Source organism: Xenopus laevis, chromosome 5L (genome assembly GCF_017654675.1).
Source record: "Xenopus laevis strain J_2021 chromosome 5L, Xenopus_laevis_v10.1, whole genome shotgun sequence".
Taxonomy (NCBI): domain Eukaryota; kingdom Metazoa; phylum Chordata; class Amphibia; order Anura; family Pipidae; genus Xenopus; species Xenopus laevis.
In genome coordinates, this window is record NC_054379.1 from 6,638,175 (window position 1) to 6,656,956 (window position 18,782).

Here is an 18,782-nt window from a genome sequence, read left to right on the forward strand (position 1 = left end):
GCATTACTTTGAGGGGTTACTGGTGTATTTATATAGACCTTTCTGATAAAGCTTACTTAGTTTTAGCCGTTCCTTCTCCTTTAAAGGACTCTCTTTTTTCCGCCAACACTTGCATTTAGGGTTATAGTAAATGACCTCTTTTATCTCTTCATCACCTTTGGAGGAACATGATCTTCGTGTGAAAGAGAAAGAAGCTTCTTATTCTTGCTCTGTGCTAAAGTCAGCATACAATTGTCAGGCTTTACTATCTCTGCTCCTTGATTTCAAATGAATTCCAAGAAGATATGGACTATCCTTAATTAGCCATGGCTCTTTGATAAAAGGAATGTGCAAAGATTCATTGGATCTGCCAATTTTTACAGAAAATTCATTAAGGCTTTTCCAAAATGTTATAAACCCATTACAAGATTCTCAAACACATTTCTTTGGCTCATTCAGCAGGTTATGGAGGTTGATGCTTCCCATGATGCAGTTGGTGTTATCTTGACCCTCCTTCCTCTACATTTATTTTCCATGAAGATCAATTCTGAAGAAAGAAATGATGATTAGTGATGGGTGAGTAAATTCGCCAGTTAATTAATCCTTTTTGGAAGCAGAACCAGCCTATTGGGTTTATTTAATGTTTATATGATTTTCTAGTAGACTTAAGGTATGAAGATCCAAATTACGGAAAGATCCATTATATGGAAAAACCTCAGGTCCCGAGCATTTTGGATAACAGGTCCCATACCTGTATTGAGAAAGTAAGACTAGTTTAGAGGGAGGTTTTTTGGATCTTTAATTTATATATAGAGTTACCATTAGGTTTGAATTATGAGTTTGATGTGACATGCTACACTAAATAAATGATAGATTGTATAAATCTATTGGATATGGATTCTGAACCTATTTTAAATTAGCAGTAAGTCTTGAAATTACTACTTGTTTGATATTTGTTACATTTGTTGGACTTTTGACGATTAATCTGACATTGGCCTCAGTAGCTGGTGCTGGGTTGTACATAGAGTGCATGTCAAGTACAGGTATGGGACCTGTTATCCAGAATGCTCGGGACCTGGGGGTTTCTGGATAACGGATCTTCTGTAATTTGGATCTTCATACCTTAAGGGGCATATTTATCAAGGGTCGAATTTAGAGTTTATGGGTGTTTATAAAAACTTCTATAAACTCCCATAAACTCGAAATTCTAAAAAACAAAACGACCAATCGAAATTTATTTAAAAAAATTTAATTTTTTAAATTCGGGTGAATAGGATCGACCTGCAAACTCAAATCGAATTCAAATGAAATTCGATTAGCATTTTCACCAACAAAAAAAAAAATTAATTTTTTTTTCAAAAGTCCACCAAACGACTCCAAATTTATCCTAGGAGGTCCGCCATAGGCTAAAACACCAATTTGGCAGGATTTTGATGGCAAATAGTCCAATTTGAATTATTAAAGGGACAGAACATAATAAATTGAATTTGAGCTATTCCCTAGTCGAATTACACCAAAGTTAACTCGAAATTCAAATTTAAAAATTCTAATTTTCAATTCGACCCATGATAAATCTGCCTCTAAGTCTACTAGAAAATCATATAAACATTAAATAAACCCAATAGGCTGATTTTGCCTCCAATAAGGATTAATTATATCTTAGTTGGGATCAAGTACAAGTTACTGTTTTATTATTACACAGAAAAAGGAAATCATTTTTAAAAATTTGGATTAGTTTGACAAAGTGGAGTCTATGGGAGACAGCCTTGGAGCTTTCTGGATAATGGGTTTCCAGATAACGGGTCCCATATCTGTAGAAGTAAATCTAGAGCAACTGGACTTGCTGAGTAATCATTGAAGACGTTCCACTACTCATCTGAGCAACTTCTTCAGTTCAACTGACTGGTGTGGGAAATCCTCAGCATATAAACTCTTCCACTTATCACAATGGTGCAGTGGAACTATCCAAAGAGTTGACAAGTGAAAGTCACAAGGTTGTGAATACGGTGTAGTTACTGTGATCGTTAGTTCTACTAGTTATACCGTGACCTGGATGAGTCATAGACATAGAGCGCATGGAGGTGGAGTGACTCTGATTTATTTTCAGCCCTGGGGATCCGCTTTACTACACACACAGTAACACTAAATGCAGCACAACTGGGAGATAAGATCTGGGCTCTGGATCTGGTTTTAGAACAAGTGTAATTTTTAGGGAAAATTGAGAGGAAAAGCTGCCTCTGGGCTTGTTCTGTCTCTGTAATGTGCTGAGTAACCTATCACTATAAATAATACAGTGATAATGTAATGTATCCCAGCCCTGTCATTGAAGGAAAGCTCTGACTGGACTCATATAGGTCCTGGCATTTCAACTACACAGAGGCCCAAACACCCCCCATGGGCCCAATAAATAGTAACTCTCTATGGCATCTTACAGCAGCCCCTCTGCCATTTGCCAGAATCTACAGATTACCAGTTCCACATGCCAACTGACTATTTTGCACCAACACGTCCTTCAGGGTCAGACTGGGGGGTCTAGGGTCCACCGGACCCCAACCTTAAAGGAGAAGGAAAGGTTAAAAGTAAGTAAGTTTTATCAGAAAGGTCTATATAAATACACCAGTAAACCCTCAAGGTAATGCTGCTCTGAGTCCTCTGTCAAAAGAAACAGCACATTTCTTTCCTTCTATTGTGTACTCATGGGCTTCTGTATCAGACTAACTGTTTTCAGCTTAAACCTCCAGGGCTAGGGCTTGAGCATGCTCAGTTTGCGCCTCTCTCCCTCCTCCCCTCTCTGCTGTAATCTGAGCCCAAAGCCCTATGCGTAAGCAGGGAGAGACTCAGGCAGGAAGTGATGTCACACCAAGCTAATATGGCAGCTGCTATCCTAAACAAACAGAGAGAGTTTCTAGAGCTGGTTACTCAGGTATGGTAAAGCATTCTGCAGAATAAATATAGTGTTATAGCTTGTACTATTGGCAATAAACTGCTTCAGTAGCTTTACTTCCCCTTTAAGGGCCCACTCCTCCTACCACTGTGGCAAACTCCCCTTATCCGTTATCTGGAAACCCATTATCCAGAAAGCTCCAAGGCCGTCTCCCATAGACTCCACTTTGTCAAACTAATCCAAATTTTGAAATATAATTTCCTTTTTCTGTGTAATAATAAAACAGTAGCTTGTACTTGATCCCAACTAAGATATAATTAATCCTTATTGGAAGCAAAACCAGCCTATTGGGTTTATTTAATGTTTATATGATTTTCTAGTAGACTTAGAGGCAAATTCATGGGTCGAATTGCAAAATAGTGTAATTCGACTAGGGAATAGCTCAAATTCAATTTATTATGTTCTGTCCCTTTAAGAATTCAGATGTCCACCTGACTACAAGATGCACCGACCCTTCCACTCCCAATGCACTGGTGGGGGGCAGGCCTGTGTCAATGGGGCCCAATCGGGGTTTCTCCTGGTGCTGGCGCAGTCCAACCCTGAAACTAGGGATGCAACGAATGCAGGATTTGGTTCAGGATTCGGCCTTTTTCAAGCTTGTGCTTGGCCGAACCGCATCTTAATTTGCATATGTAAATTAGGACGGTTAGGGAAATCATGTGACTTCTCGTCACAAATTTTTTTTTTTCCCACTGTTTCCTTTCCTTCCCCTAATAAGATTCTGATTCAGTTCGGTATTCGGCCGAATCTTTCACCAAGGATTCGGCCTTATATTGTGACATTTCTATTCTATGTGTACTGTATATTGTGAGTAGGTCCCTAAGCTCAGTAAGTGACAGCAGCACAGAGCATGTGCAGTGAATCAGCAGAAAAGAAGATGGGGAGCTACTGGGGCATCTTTGGAGACACAGATCTTTACTGCTAAAGGGCTGTGGTTGCCTTGGGCTGGTACATAAGCACAAAACATCGTGTACAACATGTCTACTTTCTTCTTCAGTTAGGCTTTAGTTCCCCTTTAGCCTTGATTGCTGCCTTGAACTATACGTGATGACTTCTGCTAGAAGTAATAGGTGGGTTTATATGGAATAATGAGACTCATATTGATATAAGATCTCACAGAGAAAGCTAATGCCCATATTAAGATCATGGAACTCCTAATATTCTTATATTTTACAATAGGGGGTACCTGTCTTCTTATAATAGCCAAATTAGATTTATGTGACCCAAGGACATGTCTAAGGGGCAGATTTACTAAGGGTCAAATTTCGAAGTTAAAAAAACTTCGAAATTAGACCCTCGAATTGAAATCCCTCGACTTTGAATATCGAAGTAGAGGGTTTTTTATCGTATTCGAATAGAAATCGTTCGATCAGACGATTTTTAGCGATCGATCGAAGGATTTTTATTCAACCAAAAAAAAACTAAGAAAAGTGCTCTGGAAGGTCCCCATAGGCTAACATTGCACTTCGGTAGCTTTAATTTGGCGAAGTATGAAGTAGAAGTTTTTTTTAAACAGACAGTACTCCGATTATCGAATGGTTGAATAGTTGAACGATTTTTACTTCGAATCCTTTGAATCGAATTTGAATGGTTGAATATAGCCTATTCGATGGTCGAAGTACCCAAAAATTTACTTCGAAATTCTAACTTTTTAACCATCACTCGAGCTTAGTAAATCTGCCCTAAGTGTGAGCTATAACTGTTACAAAGAACGATTGCAAAGGATATAATTTATAGGGTTTTATTCTGTAGAGTCCAGGTTAGCTTGTGGCTTGCTTTTAACCTGTAATTGACCAAAAGGGGAACATGGGCACCATTACAGAAGCCAAATATATCTGCTGTCCCCAGTCATAGGGCCTTGAAACACTGTATAATAAGCGATCACAACCAATAAGATATTTGCTTTTAAACAGGTGACCAGTAAATGCTGCCTGCTGATTGGTTGCTATAGATGACTGCTCCTGGCAAATGTAGTGGGGCTCAGTTATAAACACTGGGCAAGTTTGTACCTGGGCAGTAACCCATAGCAACAAATACATGATTATTTTTTTTCAGCCAACTGCAGGTTGAACCCTGAAAGCAAGCATCCCATTGGTTGCCATGGGTTACTGCCCAGGTGCAAATTTGCCCAATGTCTTTTATAACATAAACCCCTTAACACCCACAGCTGAGTCCCGTGGAGAAACCAGAGCAAAGCAAGAGGTCGCTTGATTCCAAATATATCAAGGAATTCAGCTGATATTCATGTGATGTAAAGGTAAATTAGCCCTTTCTGAGCATGTGAGTGATCTCTGCTGCCAGTTTGCTGACGGCATCAACTCACGGCAATTAGTTAAAACAGCAGGACAGGGTGTTTGTTATAGTCCCCCCCATCTTCAAAGGAGTCTCTATGGGGGAAACATACAAATTGCAGATCATTTCAGTGTATATGAACCTGTGAAACTGTAGGTTCCCCAGTAGCTGGTGGTACAATACTAACTAAGTGGGACAACTGCGTCAGGGCATGGTGGGAACAATATCAGTAGCACGTCAGCCTTTAGTCTATTGGCAACTGCCATATTAACTGCAAGCATTTTTCAGCCAATTGAGAATCACCCAAACCCACCGCTTGGTTTCCCATTCCTTTGAATGAGAAACTGCTGCACTGGAACTGGTGCCTTCAGCTCAAAGAGATATATTAATATATTGGTGTGCCCTTGTGGTGAAGCTACAATGGCCCGGGCCTAGGGCGGCAAAATTTTAGGTCAATGCCGCCCTGCCACATTGAGAACGCAGAGTCCAGAGCGGGCGCTAGGACTGCGAGGCCTTGGGGCGATGCAGACACAAATCTGGCCGTGGGTGTGCCATGAGCCTAAAGCCATAATTGTGCCATGAGCCTAAAGCCGTAATCATTGTGCCTTGAGCCTAAAGCCATGAGTGTGCCATCAACCTAAAGCCATAAGTTTGCCATGAGCCTAAAGATATAATAAGTATACCATGAGCCTAAAGCCATAAGTGTGCCATGAGCCTAAATCCATAATCAGTGTGGCATGAACATTAGAAAAAATCAGTGTGCCATGAGCCTAAAGCCATAATTGTGCCATGAGCCTAAAGCCATAATCAGTGTGGCATGAACATTAGCCAAAATCAGTGTGCCATGAGCCTAAAGCCATAATCAGTGTGCCATGAGCCTAAAGCCATAAGTGAGTCATGAGCCTAAAGCCATAATTTTGCCATGAGCCTAAAGCCATAATCAGTGTGCCATGAGCCTAAAGCCATAAGTGTGCCATGAGCCTAAATCCATAATCAGTGTACCATGAGCCTAAAGCCATGTGTGCCATGAGCCTAAAGATATAATAAGTATACCATGAGCCTAAAGCCATGTGTGCCATGAGCCTACAGCCATAATTTTGCCATGAGCCTAAAGCCATAATCAGTGTGCCACGAACCTAAAGCCATAAGTGTGCCATGAGCCTAAATCCATAATCAGTGTGGCATGAGCCTAAAGCCATAAGTGTGCCATGAGCCTAAAAATATAATAAGTATACCACGAGCCTAAAGCCATAAGTGTGCCATGAGCCTAAAGCCATAATAAGTATACCATGAGCATAAACCATAATCAGTGGAACACATCTAAAATCAGCAGTTACTGCCTTATAAACCCTAAGCCTGGAAAGGTAAGAAAAGGTAAGGAGATGCTTGCCATAGCATGTAGTACTGTGCCTTTTTATTCATGAATTAAAGGAGAACTAAACCTCCCCATAGTTAAAAGCCCCCATTTGCCTTCTCCACATACTGTAATACTCAACAAGAATAAGTGTCCCATCCAGTCACACTGACCTAAATTTGCAGAGTAGAACAGCAGAGCTCAGGGGAGCCATGTTCCATCATTTTGGTATCTTCCGGATCCTCTTCTTTCTTTTTGCTAATCTTCTTAACTTTCCGACTCAAACTTCGCATGCACCAAAGGCTGAAGTGTCGGTGCTCAGTTCCCGAAGATACTGAAGCACTGGACATGGTCCCCCTGAGCTCCGCTGCTCTACTCTGCAAATTTAGCTCAGTGTGGTTGGATGGGACACTTAGGGGCAGATTTATCAGAGGTGAATTTTTGAATGAAAATAATTAGAATTTCTAGCTATTTTTGTATATTTTGATTAGGGAATTGTCCAAATTCAATTTGAATTTGAAAAAAACTCGAAGATTAAAATATCAAAATTTATCATGTACTGTCTCTTTAAAAATTCAACTTCGACCATTCGCCATCTAAAACCTGCCGAATTGTTGTTTTAGCCCATGGGGGACCTCCTAGAACCTATTTGGAGTCAATCAAAGTTTTTTTCAAATGCGCTATTCTTTTGATTTGTATGATTCGAATCCAGCCGAATACGGTCCTATTCGACCAAAAATAAACTTCAGTTGGTTGGTCTTTTTGTTTTTTCAATTCGAAATTCGACCCTTGATAAATATGTTCCTTATTCTTGTTGAATATTATGAAGGAAAGAAACATCGAAGAAGGTAAATGGGGGCTTTTAACTATAGGGGGTTTTAGTTCTCCTTTAATACTCAGTTAACAAACACAGGGAGGCCCATTTATCAAAGTCCTAATTTATCTCAATATTTTCTGAAAACAACTCCACAACCATTTTTTCTCTTTATTTATCAATACACTTTCTCGAAAATTTTGTTTGCAGGGAAAAAACCAGAAAAAAAAACACGAAAAAAACTGAATTGTACAAATTTTTCGGATTTTTCACTCAAAAACTACGTTTTTTTTCAGATTTTTGCAACGAAATCTTTGGATTATTGCACGAAACCCAGCACAGATCAAAATATTTTTGGAACTTCTCCTATTGACTTATATGCAACCTCGGCAGGTCTGAGATACCAGATTTTCGGATTCAGACTTTTTCCATCCTTGGGGTATAATAAATCAGTGTTTTTTATTTTGCCACTAAAATTTCAGATTTTATACTAAAAAACACAGATCTTTCAGGATTTTGGCATTGGGAGTTTAGTAAATAACCCCGTATGGGGCACAGGGAATCGTAGCCATAAAGCTGCCCCACTGTCCCCCTCAGTTCTCAGTAGAAGCTGCGGAATCCATATCACTTTGATGTAAGGAAGCGGCACTTAATGACTCGAGATCTTACAAGTGTTCTGGTTTTGCAACAATCACATTAACCTCGCATTACTCACAGAATCCGTGATATACTGTATGAATGGGACAACATGCAACTGTCAGGTTTGCCTGGAAGCCCAGTGTGTCTAACCCATTTGTCTCCTGCTTCTCTGCCATTTATTTGTAAATCAGATGCAGTGTTGCCTCAGGGAACAGGAGTTACGGTTTTACAAACAATAAATGACTAAAAGTGCCCCATTCAGCAGGTTCAACGTCATCTCACTTGTCATATTGGTCATGGGGAGGTGAAACACTACCAATAAAGAGGTTCTGGTGGAACCACAGTAAGTTCAACATCAGTCGGTGCTTCTCTCTCAACGTTCCTGTTGTTCGGTTGGTGTTGCCAGAATGGAAGTCATGAATAACTATATGAATGGGGAAGCCAACGGCAGCTACGTCAGCAACTCTGTAGCAACTGATGTAAAAAAGGGATTGAAACAGGACAAGGCAAACCAAGCCAAAAGAGACGTACATGAGCAAGAAAAAGCAAGTGCTTTGGAGAAAGCCTACAGTAACATCCTCAGGGAGCTGGGAGAGAATCCAGAGAGGGAAGGTCTTCTCCTGACTCCTAGCAGGGCAGCCAAAGCAATGCAGTTCTTCACTAAGGGATACAAGGAAACCGTTTATGGTGAGTTCCTGGTCTGATCCTTTAGGTTTACTTGTAAAAATTCCCTATTGTGCCAGTGAATCATATAGTTATCGTCATACATGGGTCTTCTGTTTCTTTGAGAAAGTAACAGCTCCAAGGATCCTGGATGGCATGGAATGACCCCTGTAGCTCTGATAGTGCTCAGTGCAGTAGAGACTTGTGTGAGCTTAGTTATCAAGGGGCCACTACTTGATTTTCTGTCTTCTTGGACCCTGTCCATATTTGTTCTTTTCTATTCCTGGTCTTGGTTTCCCATTCTTCTACTAGTGTTCCCTGTCTGTTCTGTGCTTCTTATTCTCCTTTTTTTTCTGTTTCCTCTATATCGGAGTCCTATCTACTACTAGACTTTATTATTAACATGTATTTATATAGCGCCAACATATTGCGTAGCACTGTGATCTACAATCTACTTTGGGTCTTATCATCCTGGTTGTGTCAGGGTCCTTCTATAGAGCGTGAGGAACCTTCTTGAGGAACTGCACGTTCATTTTCTCCTGTGGTCTGTACCATATGAGTAACTGGGTTTACCAAGCTGAAATGGGGGATCCCATCACATATAGTATATGAGGTTTTGCACAGAAATATATTCATGAAAAATGCTATCTTATCGTTTCAGATGTCATGAACAATGCCGTGTTTGATGAAGACCATGATGAGATTGTGATTGTTAAGGACATTGACATTTTCTCACTATGTGAACATCACCTGGTACCATTTTTTGGCAAAGTATGTAAAACTCAAAGTGTTTATGGCATATAAAGTAGATGTGTAAGTGTTGCTATAGGCTGGTGTGTCCCATGGGCAAAGGATCTGATCACAAGGGCTTATGCAGACATATTGGAAGAGAAGTGCATCAATAGATATTTTCACATCTGCCCAATAGACAGATCATAGAAGGCTGTTTATCAGAAAGAAGTGGGTCAGGCAGACCAAAGACTTGCACTCCTACACAGGCTAGTTAGCTACTGCCTGACCAATATCTGGCTGAAAATAAAACTGGCCATACACGGTGAGAATCGCTCATTTGGTGACCATGCCCTGATATTGCCCTGATTTCGCCATCCATGTTTTGGGCCAAATTGGGTTGGCCAATGTTTGGCCAGCTTCAGTAACATTTTTACATTTAGGTTTGATCCATTGATGCAGTCCTCTTTTGACAGGTCTCCTTAGGCTTCTACTCTGATCATCTGACCTCAACTAAACAATCATATACATTCTATGTGACTTGTAAGCAACATATTGCTCTACAACCCCTTGGATGTTGCTACCAGTGGCCTCAAAGCAGGTGCTTATTTTTGAATTTCAGGCTTGGAGGCAAGTTTTGGTTACATAAAAACCAGGTGTACTGCTAAACAGTCTCCTGTAGGCTGCCAGTCCACATAGGGGCAACCAATCACAGCACTCATTCGGCATCCCTAGAGACATTCATGCTTGTGTTGCTCCCCAAATCTTTTTCTAACATTTGAATGTGGCTCATGGGTAACAATGGTTGGAGATCCCTGATCTAGATCCAAACTAACTACTTGGGCTTGGAGTCTTCCACTGAACCAGAAAATGCACTTTAACTTTAGCATTATGAAATCAGCTCAGGGGTATAGGTGAGGGTCAGACTTATGGGTAGAGGGTTCCCTTCATGAGTCTATTCCAACCTCTCACAACTGGATATTATATGTTTCATTTCTTTGTAGGTGCACATTGGTTACATACCAAACAAGAAAGTTGTCGGACTGAGCAAACTGGCAAGGTGGGTACAATATATGTTGTTTGAAAAGAAGCGGGCATTCTGTATGACCGTGTATATATATATATAATACACAAAAGCCATGAATATCCTGTAAATGACATGCTTATAAACGGTAAGTAGTGATGTCATCAGTTATAAACGGTGAGTTGTGATGTCATTTCTGTCAAATGACTCACTAAAATGTGTGTATTATAATAAATAAAGTACCCCCAGTTGTAAAATATGAGGATATTAGAAGTTACCTCGGAGTTCCATGACCTGTATAAAAACACTCGACCTTCGAGAAGCTAAGCTTAGGACTCTTCACTAATTATCCAGCAGAAAATGAGCTTCCCTGGCTGTAATATAAGCTGATGCTACAGGTTTGCGGATTATTCAATTCTGATGCTAATTGCACTGGTTTCTGTGCTGCCATGTAGTTATTATGTGTATTAATTACTAATCAGCCTTATATTGTGACATTTCTATTCTATGTGCACTGTATATTGTGAGTGGCTCCCTAAGCTCAGTAAGTGACAGCAGCACAGAGCATGTGCAGTGAATCAGCAGAAAATAAGATGGGGAGCTACTGGGGCATCTTTGGAGACACAGATCTTTACTGCTAAAGGGCTGTGGTTGCCTTGGGCTGGTACAGAAGCACAAAATATCATGTACAACATTTCTACCTACTTCTTAGTTCGGCTTTAGTTCCCCTTTAAACAATATAAAGAGAGAGTTGAGATATGACCAATGGGGCATCACTTGGGGGTCACCGGTATAAAGTATACAAAACCAGCCAACCAACTTTGAGGTTAGGGATGCACCAAATCCAGGATTCGGTTGAGGATTTGGCCTTTTTCAGCAGGATTCAGGCAAATCCTTGCACCTGGCGGAACAGAATCCTAATTTGCATATGTAAATTAGGGGCGGGTAGGGAAATCACGTGACTTTTTGTCACCAAAGTTCCTTTCCTGCCCCTAATTTGCATATGCAAAAATTATTAAATTCCCAAAATAGTGGATTCGGTGCATCCCTATTTGTGATACAAATCTCTTGCTACAGGGCCCGATGCAGCTTTCAAGCTTAGTATACGGAGTCAATAACGCACCTTTATCATCATATTTCTTTCAGGATTGTTGAAATTTACAGTCGGAGGCTACAAGGTCTGTAACTATCATTTCATTTAACCTAGTGAATGTCCGTAACTAGATATATTGCTTATGGTTATAGATCACTTAACTCTTACACAAATAACTATTTATTATTGTACTGTATTGTACAGTCTCAGCAGCACGTCATGTGTGTTATTATCACTCTGATGTCAGAGAAATGCAGTAATAAAGACACACATATATATATATATATAGAAGTATATAGTAAATGCTCATTCCTAAATCCCAGTTTAACAGTAAATCAATCTCTGCCAATGCGTATATATATTGAAAGCAGAGATTTCTAGCCACAAGCACCGCATCAATTTAACGAAAAAAAAAAACGTTTGCACTTGGAGAGAAGATGACTGTCGAACCAGTTGTATGAATTGTGACATCACTTGCAGCCTCAGCAGTAACGGGAAGTAGAATGAATCTGTAACCCTCCAAATCTGCTGAGCAATAACCCGCAATACATAAATGGAGCTGTAAATTAGCAACAATACATTCATGTCTTCATTTATTTTCCTGCACTCTGAATGAATGTTGTATTATTTGCAGTTCAGGAGAGGCTCACTAAACAGATTGCCTTGGCTATTATCGACGCTCTGCAGCCCGTGGGAGTAGCTGTTGTCATGGAAGCTTCGTAAGTGTTGTATTGAAGCCATTCGGCTTGTAAATTGTGTTGCCCCAGACTAATCGGATACAAAATTGATAGTATCACAGATTGAGCTATGCAGGCCGTCAGGGTGAGGACAGCATCATCACATAGGGGGTTATTTATTAAATTCAGAATGCCAAAAACAAAGAAAATTCGAGTTTTTTTTGATTGTAAAATCCAAATTTTTAGTGGAAATAAAAAACTCGAATTTTCCCTGATTTATTGTACCCAGAGGCTGCTAAAAGTCAGAATCCGAAAATCTCCAAGCTGCCGGGGTCCTGTAGAAGTCAATGGCAAAGGTTCCAATTCAAATCTGAAGATATCATGGTCTGCACTGAGTTCTAAAAAATCCTAAAAAATATAGGGGTTTCGAGCGATTTCACAAAAAAAGGGCATAAAACCTGAAAAAATCGTGTCTTTTTTTGCAATTTTTTTTTTAGTTTTTTTTCCAAATTGATCTTATTGAGTTCAGTGATTAATAAAAACCAAATCGTGGATTCTAGTTTGGTCAGACTTTTTTTACTTTAAAAAATCGGAGAAAAAAAAAAAATCGGATTTTGATAAATAATCCTCATAGTCATCGATCAGATGCAAAAATTAAACCTGCCCAATCAATATCTGCTCCATTTTCAGGCAGACATACGTTGGGCAGGCCTGTTGGGTGGCACTAACTGAGTTTTTTTTCAGCATCTGCAGCTTAAATCTGTGCTCACACCATTACCCCCAAAGCTGTCCGAAGGAATAGAAATAGAAATTTAAGCTGCAGACACTGAAAAAAAGCTCAGGTGCTTTTGGTCATCGGTACAAAGCCGATTTCCAGTTCAGCACACAATGGAATTCCAGGGCCGTCACCTTTCTCCTATGGGGAACTTTGAATGTCAAATTCAAGCTGAAGATTTGAAAAAAGCCAAGGGGAAGTAAACCTTACCCATCCTTATAGCTATTTTGGTATTTAAAAAATGTGGTGTTATTGGTCCTTTAAAGGGGTGGTTTACCTTTAAGATAACTTTTAGTATGTTATAGAATAGCTAATTCTTAGCAAATGTCTTATTCTTTCCAGCTTTCAATTTCAAGTTCAAATTGCCTGTAAGGCTACAAATGTATTGTTATTGCTACTTTTTATTCCTCCTCTTTCTATTCAGGCCTCTCCTATTCATATTCCAGTCTCTTATTCAAATCAGTGCATGGTTGCTAGGGGAAGTTGGACCCTAGCAACCAGATAGCTGAAACTGCAAACTGGAGAGCTGCTGAATAAAAAGCTAAATAACTCAAAAACCACAAATAAAATCCAATTGCAAATTGTCTCAGAATATGTTAATTTAAAGATGAACAACCCCGTTTAAAGCTCAGTTATGCCTTTTTGTAAAAGATACAACCATTTAGGGGGTTATTTACTAAACTCTGAATGGAAAAATCCCAAAAAAATTGTGATTTTTTTTTTTTTTATAAAATTGGACTTTTAAAAAAATCACAAATTTTTCGGAATTTATTAAACCCCAAGGATGAAAAAAATCTGAATCAGAAAATCCGGCATCTCAGACCTGTCGAGATTGCATATAAGTCAACGGGGGTATATTTATCAAAGAGTGAAGTTAGAGATCACCACAGTCCGCTAGAGTGAAATTCCGCCTCTCTCCATTCATGTCTATGGGATTTTTAGAGGCGTATTTATCAAAGGGTGGAAGTGAAAGTTCACCATTGGATAAATACGCCTTTAAAAATCCTATAGAAATGAATGGAGAGAGGCGGAATTTCACTCTAGCGGACTGTGGTGATCTCTAACTTCACTCTTTGATAAATATACCCCAATGGGAGAAGTCCCAATGATTTTTTTGATGTGCACTGGGTTTCAGGCAATACCCCAAAGTTTTCGGGCAAAAAGCATAAGAAATCGGGTGAAAAATCTTAAAAAATCTGAGTTTCGGGTGAAAAATCCGAAAAAATTGGATTTTTTCCAGTAACTAAATTTTCGGGAAAATATAATAAATAAGCGCAAAAACCCAATCGGAGATTGTAGCAGAAAATGTTGAGATAAAATCGGACTTTGATAAATAACCGCAGTTCAAAAGAGATGTGAGGACCTCCAATAATGAAGCAAATGTTGTTGCTTCATTATTGGAGGTCCTCACATCTCTTTTGAACTGCTGTTTTGGATCTGCGCCCTGGGACTTGGGTGAACTGTGAGTGAATCCTCTTTGACTTATTTAATATTGGATTTTGTTTTTGATTTGCCATTTATTTTTTGATATATATACTGTATATATATATACTTTTTTTATGTGGCAGTGGCACAGATCCTCTCACTATATACTTTGATAAATAACCCCCTAAGTCTATGTGGTTCCCCAAAATTTAGGTTCTCTGAAGCCGTAGGCTGTGCCAAGTCTGCTTCTCTTCTGGCACTTTAGCTTATCACTGTCGTTATTATTAGAAGAAATTGCCCAAAGCCTCATTGGCTGCTCTCACTTTGGTTAATGAAAAGGAAGCTTTGCAATTATCACAAGGTATTTACTGTAACCATGTAATGTACATGAGAGATATTTGTGTGTTCCCCAGACACATGTGCATGGTCATGAGAGGAGTGCAGAAGATAAATAGCCGCACCATAACCAGCACGATGCACGGAGTATTCCTGGAAGATCCCAAGACCAGGGAAGAATTCCTCTCTCTGATTAAGGAGTAACATAGAACTAGATTGGGACTAGCAGTTTAGTTCATGTGTTCTGCTGAATTCCTGTTTAATGTTTCACATACTGGTGCTGAAAATCATTTCGTGTTTCAATGTGTATGATTATAAAGGAATCCATTAAAAGTTTTTTTTTTTTTTTGGGAACAAAAAGTCTCTTTGTGAGCAGCATGATGAATAGAAATAGGAGTGTGGTTCACTAGTCGTACAAGAAAATCTGTATTTTCCACCAGCGCAGGTCTACTTCTACCCCATGTTCTTCAAGGTCAGTCCTAAAAAAACAGTTGCCTCTAAAGGGTTATTAAACACCCAGGGCCGGATTTAGAAAATTAAAGTACATTTTTTAAGGAAATGGGAAAGCAGCAAAGATGTTGTGCGATGGGGCCGCTAAAAACTTATGAACAGCCATGTCATGGGTTATGCCAACTCTAAACTTAGGGGCAAGCTCAGTAAGGCTACACATGTATTGTTATTGCTAATTTTTATTCCTCCTCTTTCTATTCAGGCCTCTCCTATTCATATTCCAGTCTCTTATTCAAATTAATGCATGGTTACTAGGGGAATTTGAACACTAGATTGTGGAAATTGCTAACTGAAGAGCTGCTGAATAAAAAGCTAAATATTAATGACTTAGGGGAGAGTATTTAATGACTTAGGGGAGGGTATTGTAAGTAATGTATCAGTGTTTGCAGATGACACAAAACTATCAGCCCAATTAATTCCATCCAGGATGTGACACTTGCAACAGGATCTTGACTAACTGGCAATCTGGGCAGCTAAGTGGCAAATGAGATTCAATGTTGATAAATGTAAAGTCCTGCACCTGGGATGTAACAATATCCACTTATACCCTTAATGGGACTGCACTAGGCAAATCCATAATGGAGACGGAGCTTGGAGTCCTTGTAGATAATAAACTTGTCTGTAGCAAGTAATGCCAGTCAGCAGCATCAAGGGCAAATAAGGTCTTGACTTGTATTAAATGGGGCAGAGAGTCACGGGAGGAGGGGGTCCCACTGTATAGAGCACTGGTAAGGCCCCATCTAGAATATGCCGTACAGTTTTGGTCTCCATCACTCAAACAGGACATTATTGTATTAGAGAGGGTACAGAGAAGGGCAACTAAGCTGGTAAAGGGAAAATCTTAGCTATGAGCAAAGACCGGAGAAGAGGCGCTTAAGGGGTGATATTATAACTATGTATAAATATATAAGGGGATCATATAATAATCTCTCAATAGCTCATAGTACAAGTTTATCCAGGGACTGGTCCCATTGCCATTTGGAGTCAGGAAGGAATTTTACCTCCTATGTGGCAAATTGGAGAGGCTTCAGATGGGTTTTTTGCCTTCCTCTGGATCAACTGGCAGTTAGGCAGGTTAAAAAAGTTTACAGGTTGAACTTGATGGACGTGTGTCTTTTTCCAACCTAACTGACTATGTTACTAAATAACTCAAAACCCACAAATAATAAAAAATTAAGACCAATTGCAAATTGTATCACTCTCTACACCATACTACCCATTAAACTTAAAGTGTTGCCAATATTATAAAAGGATAAAACGTATAGTTGTGGAGAGACTACATATAAGTAAGACTGTTAAAGTATCTAATAGAGTGAGAAAGTCTTTATTCAGCTCCAACCATTTCCCTGTGTTTAACAAAAGTTTGTGGTCCCTGTTCCCCAGACATTTGGCACCGCGACTAACTGATACTGAAACATCAGTATGAAAATAAAATAGAATTAAAAGCCCTGCAACACTATCTATTTACATTTGTTTCTTCATCCCCACGGATCCAAACAATGAAGTTTCATAGAACTTCAAAACTGAAATGCTCCAAACACTCACGCTCTGTACATAGCGATGCAATTTCACAAGAATTCTTATGTCTGGCACTAAACGGATGTTTGCTTGTAATTCTTTGTATCCAGAACTTTCTTTCCACACATGGCACAGATACCTAGAAAATAAAATTATATAGTGAATAAAGTACCCCCTCTTGTAAAATATAAGGATATTATAAGTTACCGAGGAGTTTCATGACCATATAAAAGTACGAGGCTGAAGGCCGAGTGTTTTTAAACAGGTCATGGAACTCCGAGGTGACTTCTAATATCCTCATATTTTGGAACTAGGGTACTTTATTTATTATAATACACAAGTTTCAATGAGTCATGTGACAGAAATGACATCAGAACTCACCGTTTATAACTGATGACATCAGAACTCACCGTTTATAAGGATATAATTTACAAGATATTCATGGCTTTTGTGTATTTTTGTGTGGGGACCTTTTTCAAGGATAAAAATCTCTCTCTCTCTCTCTCTCTCTCTCTCTCTCTTCTCTCTCTCTCTCTCTCTCTTCTCTCTCTCTCTCTCTCTCTCTCTCTCTCTCTCTCTCTCTCTCTCTCTCTCTCTCTCTCTCTCTCTCTCTCTCTCTCTCTCTCTCTCTCTCTCTCTCTCTCTCTCTCTCTCTCTCTCTCTCTCTCTCTCTCTCTCTCTCTCTTCTCTCTCTCTCTCTCTCTCTCTCTCTCTCTCTCTCTCTCTCTCTCTCTCTCTCTCTCTCTCTCTCTCTCTCTCTCTCTCTCTCTCTCTCTCTCTCTCTCTCTCTCTCTCTCTCTCTCTCTCTCTCTCTCTCTCTCTCTCTCTCTCTCTCTCTCTCTCTCTCTCTCAAATGGAGATAGATATATAGTGACTTCCATTTAGCCCAGGTTTCTAAATGTCTGGACCTGTAGATAATTTTACCTACAAACGGGACAAATTACACAAAAGTAATCTTTCAGCAAATAACCCGATAATAATGTCAACATTTATATTCCCCCATAACAAGCAATGCATTAAACTTTCTTACCCTTCTTATACGCACAGCCCTGACAATAGTGAGAACCAGGCTGATGAACGGAGCTTTTACAGATACGACATATTGCAAACTTGTTTTTCCCGTAAGGGTCAAACCTGAAAAAAACAAACAAAAAACAAATGTGGAAATATAAATGACAGACATGTCAGCAGCCCATCAGCAGAACAATGGGAAGGTAACCAAATCACAGCTTCCTGGCACAAGATAACAGCTCCCTAGTAGATATGAGAACAGCACTCAATAGTAAAATCCAGGTCCTACTGCAACTCCTTTAGTTACACTGAATGGAGAAACAATAGCTTATCTGAAAGCAGTTCCATTATGAAGTGCCGACTCTTTCTGAAAGCACAGGCAAAATTACCGAAGATGGCTGCCTACACACCAATATTACACTTGTCGGTTTTTTAAAAGTAAAATTTTATATGGTAGAGTGAATTATTTGCAGTGTAATTTAGAAATATAATCTACAATAAAAATCATGATCTTGTTGTCATCAAAATATTAGTAGAAAATTAGTTATAGCAGCAGATGCTGAAAGGCTGATAATGAATTAATGCCGAGTGCATGGATTTCTATGTGCAGAATATGAACAGAAATGTGGTGTATATATATTTATATATACTACATACATTTAGTTCATAAAAGTTTTGTTTTTTTTGTTATTTCTGGAGCTAAGCAGGGAAACTAAGGCTACTGCATGTTTGGTCCTTGCAAAGTAGACCATTATATTAACAGTACAGATAAAAAGATGCCCATTATGAAGGGTGATCATTTGAGTTCTGATATTCCTATTATCTACATTACAGGTGCCAAACATGGAGTAGCTTCAGTTTGCCTGATAAGCCCAAAAAATAATACAAACTATTGATTTTTTATGATTAAAACACTATAAAACAAGTTTGCTCAGCCCAAACCCTATTCACTGAACTCATGTTGAAAAGGAGGTCTACTGCCCTTTTTAGGAACACCAT

General features: G+C 39.3%; 2 protein-coding genes across 3 annotated transcripts in view; one reads left to right on the top strand and one right to left on the bottom strand.

The window, feature by feature from the left end:
• cript.L (CXXC repeat containing interactor of PDZ3 domain L homeolog) overlaps positions 1–18,782 on the bottom strand; it is a 23,108-nt gene continuing 4,326 nt past the window's right edge. Inside the window, exons 4-5 of one of the 2 annotated variants that reach the window (XM_041562493.1) lie at positions 17,803–17,906; positions 1–526 (exon numbers count right to left, since the gene is read on the bottom strand). In XM_041562493.1, coding sequence (XP_041418427.1) covers positions 435–526; positions 17,803–17,906 — 196 coding nt within the window. In that variant the 3' untranslated portion in view covers positions 1–434. Of the gene's footprint in view, positions 527–16,562; positions 16,912–17,802; positions 17,907–18,782 lie in introns of those variants that run through there. The other variant, XM_018262542.2, reaches the window with a different exon arrangement.
• LOC108716420 (GTP cyclohydrolase 1) lies at positions 8,328–15,534 on the top strand. Its single transcript, XM_018262539.2, has 6 exons — positions 8,328–8,709; positions 9,347–9,456; positions 10,419–10,474; positions 11,585–11,616; positions 12,166–12,250; positions 14,822–15,534. Exons 1-6 carry the CDS (start codon positions 8,430–8,432, stop codon positions 14,946–14,948), a joined length of 690 nt encoding a protein of 229 aa, XP_018118028.1. The 5' UTR covers positions 8,328–8,429; the 3' UTR covers positions 14,949–15,534.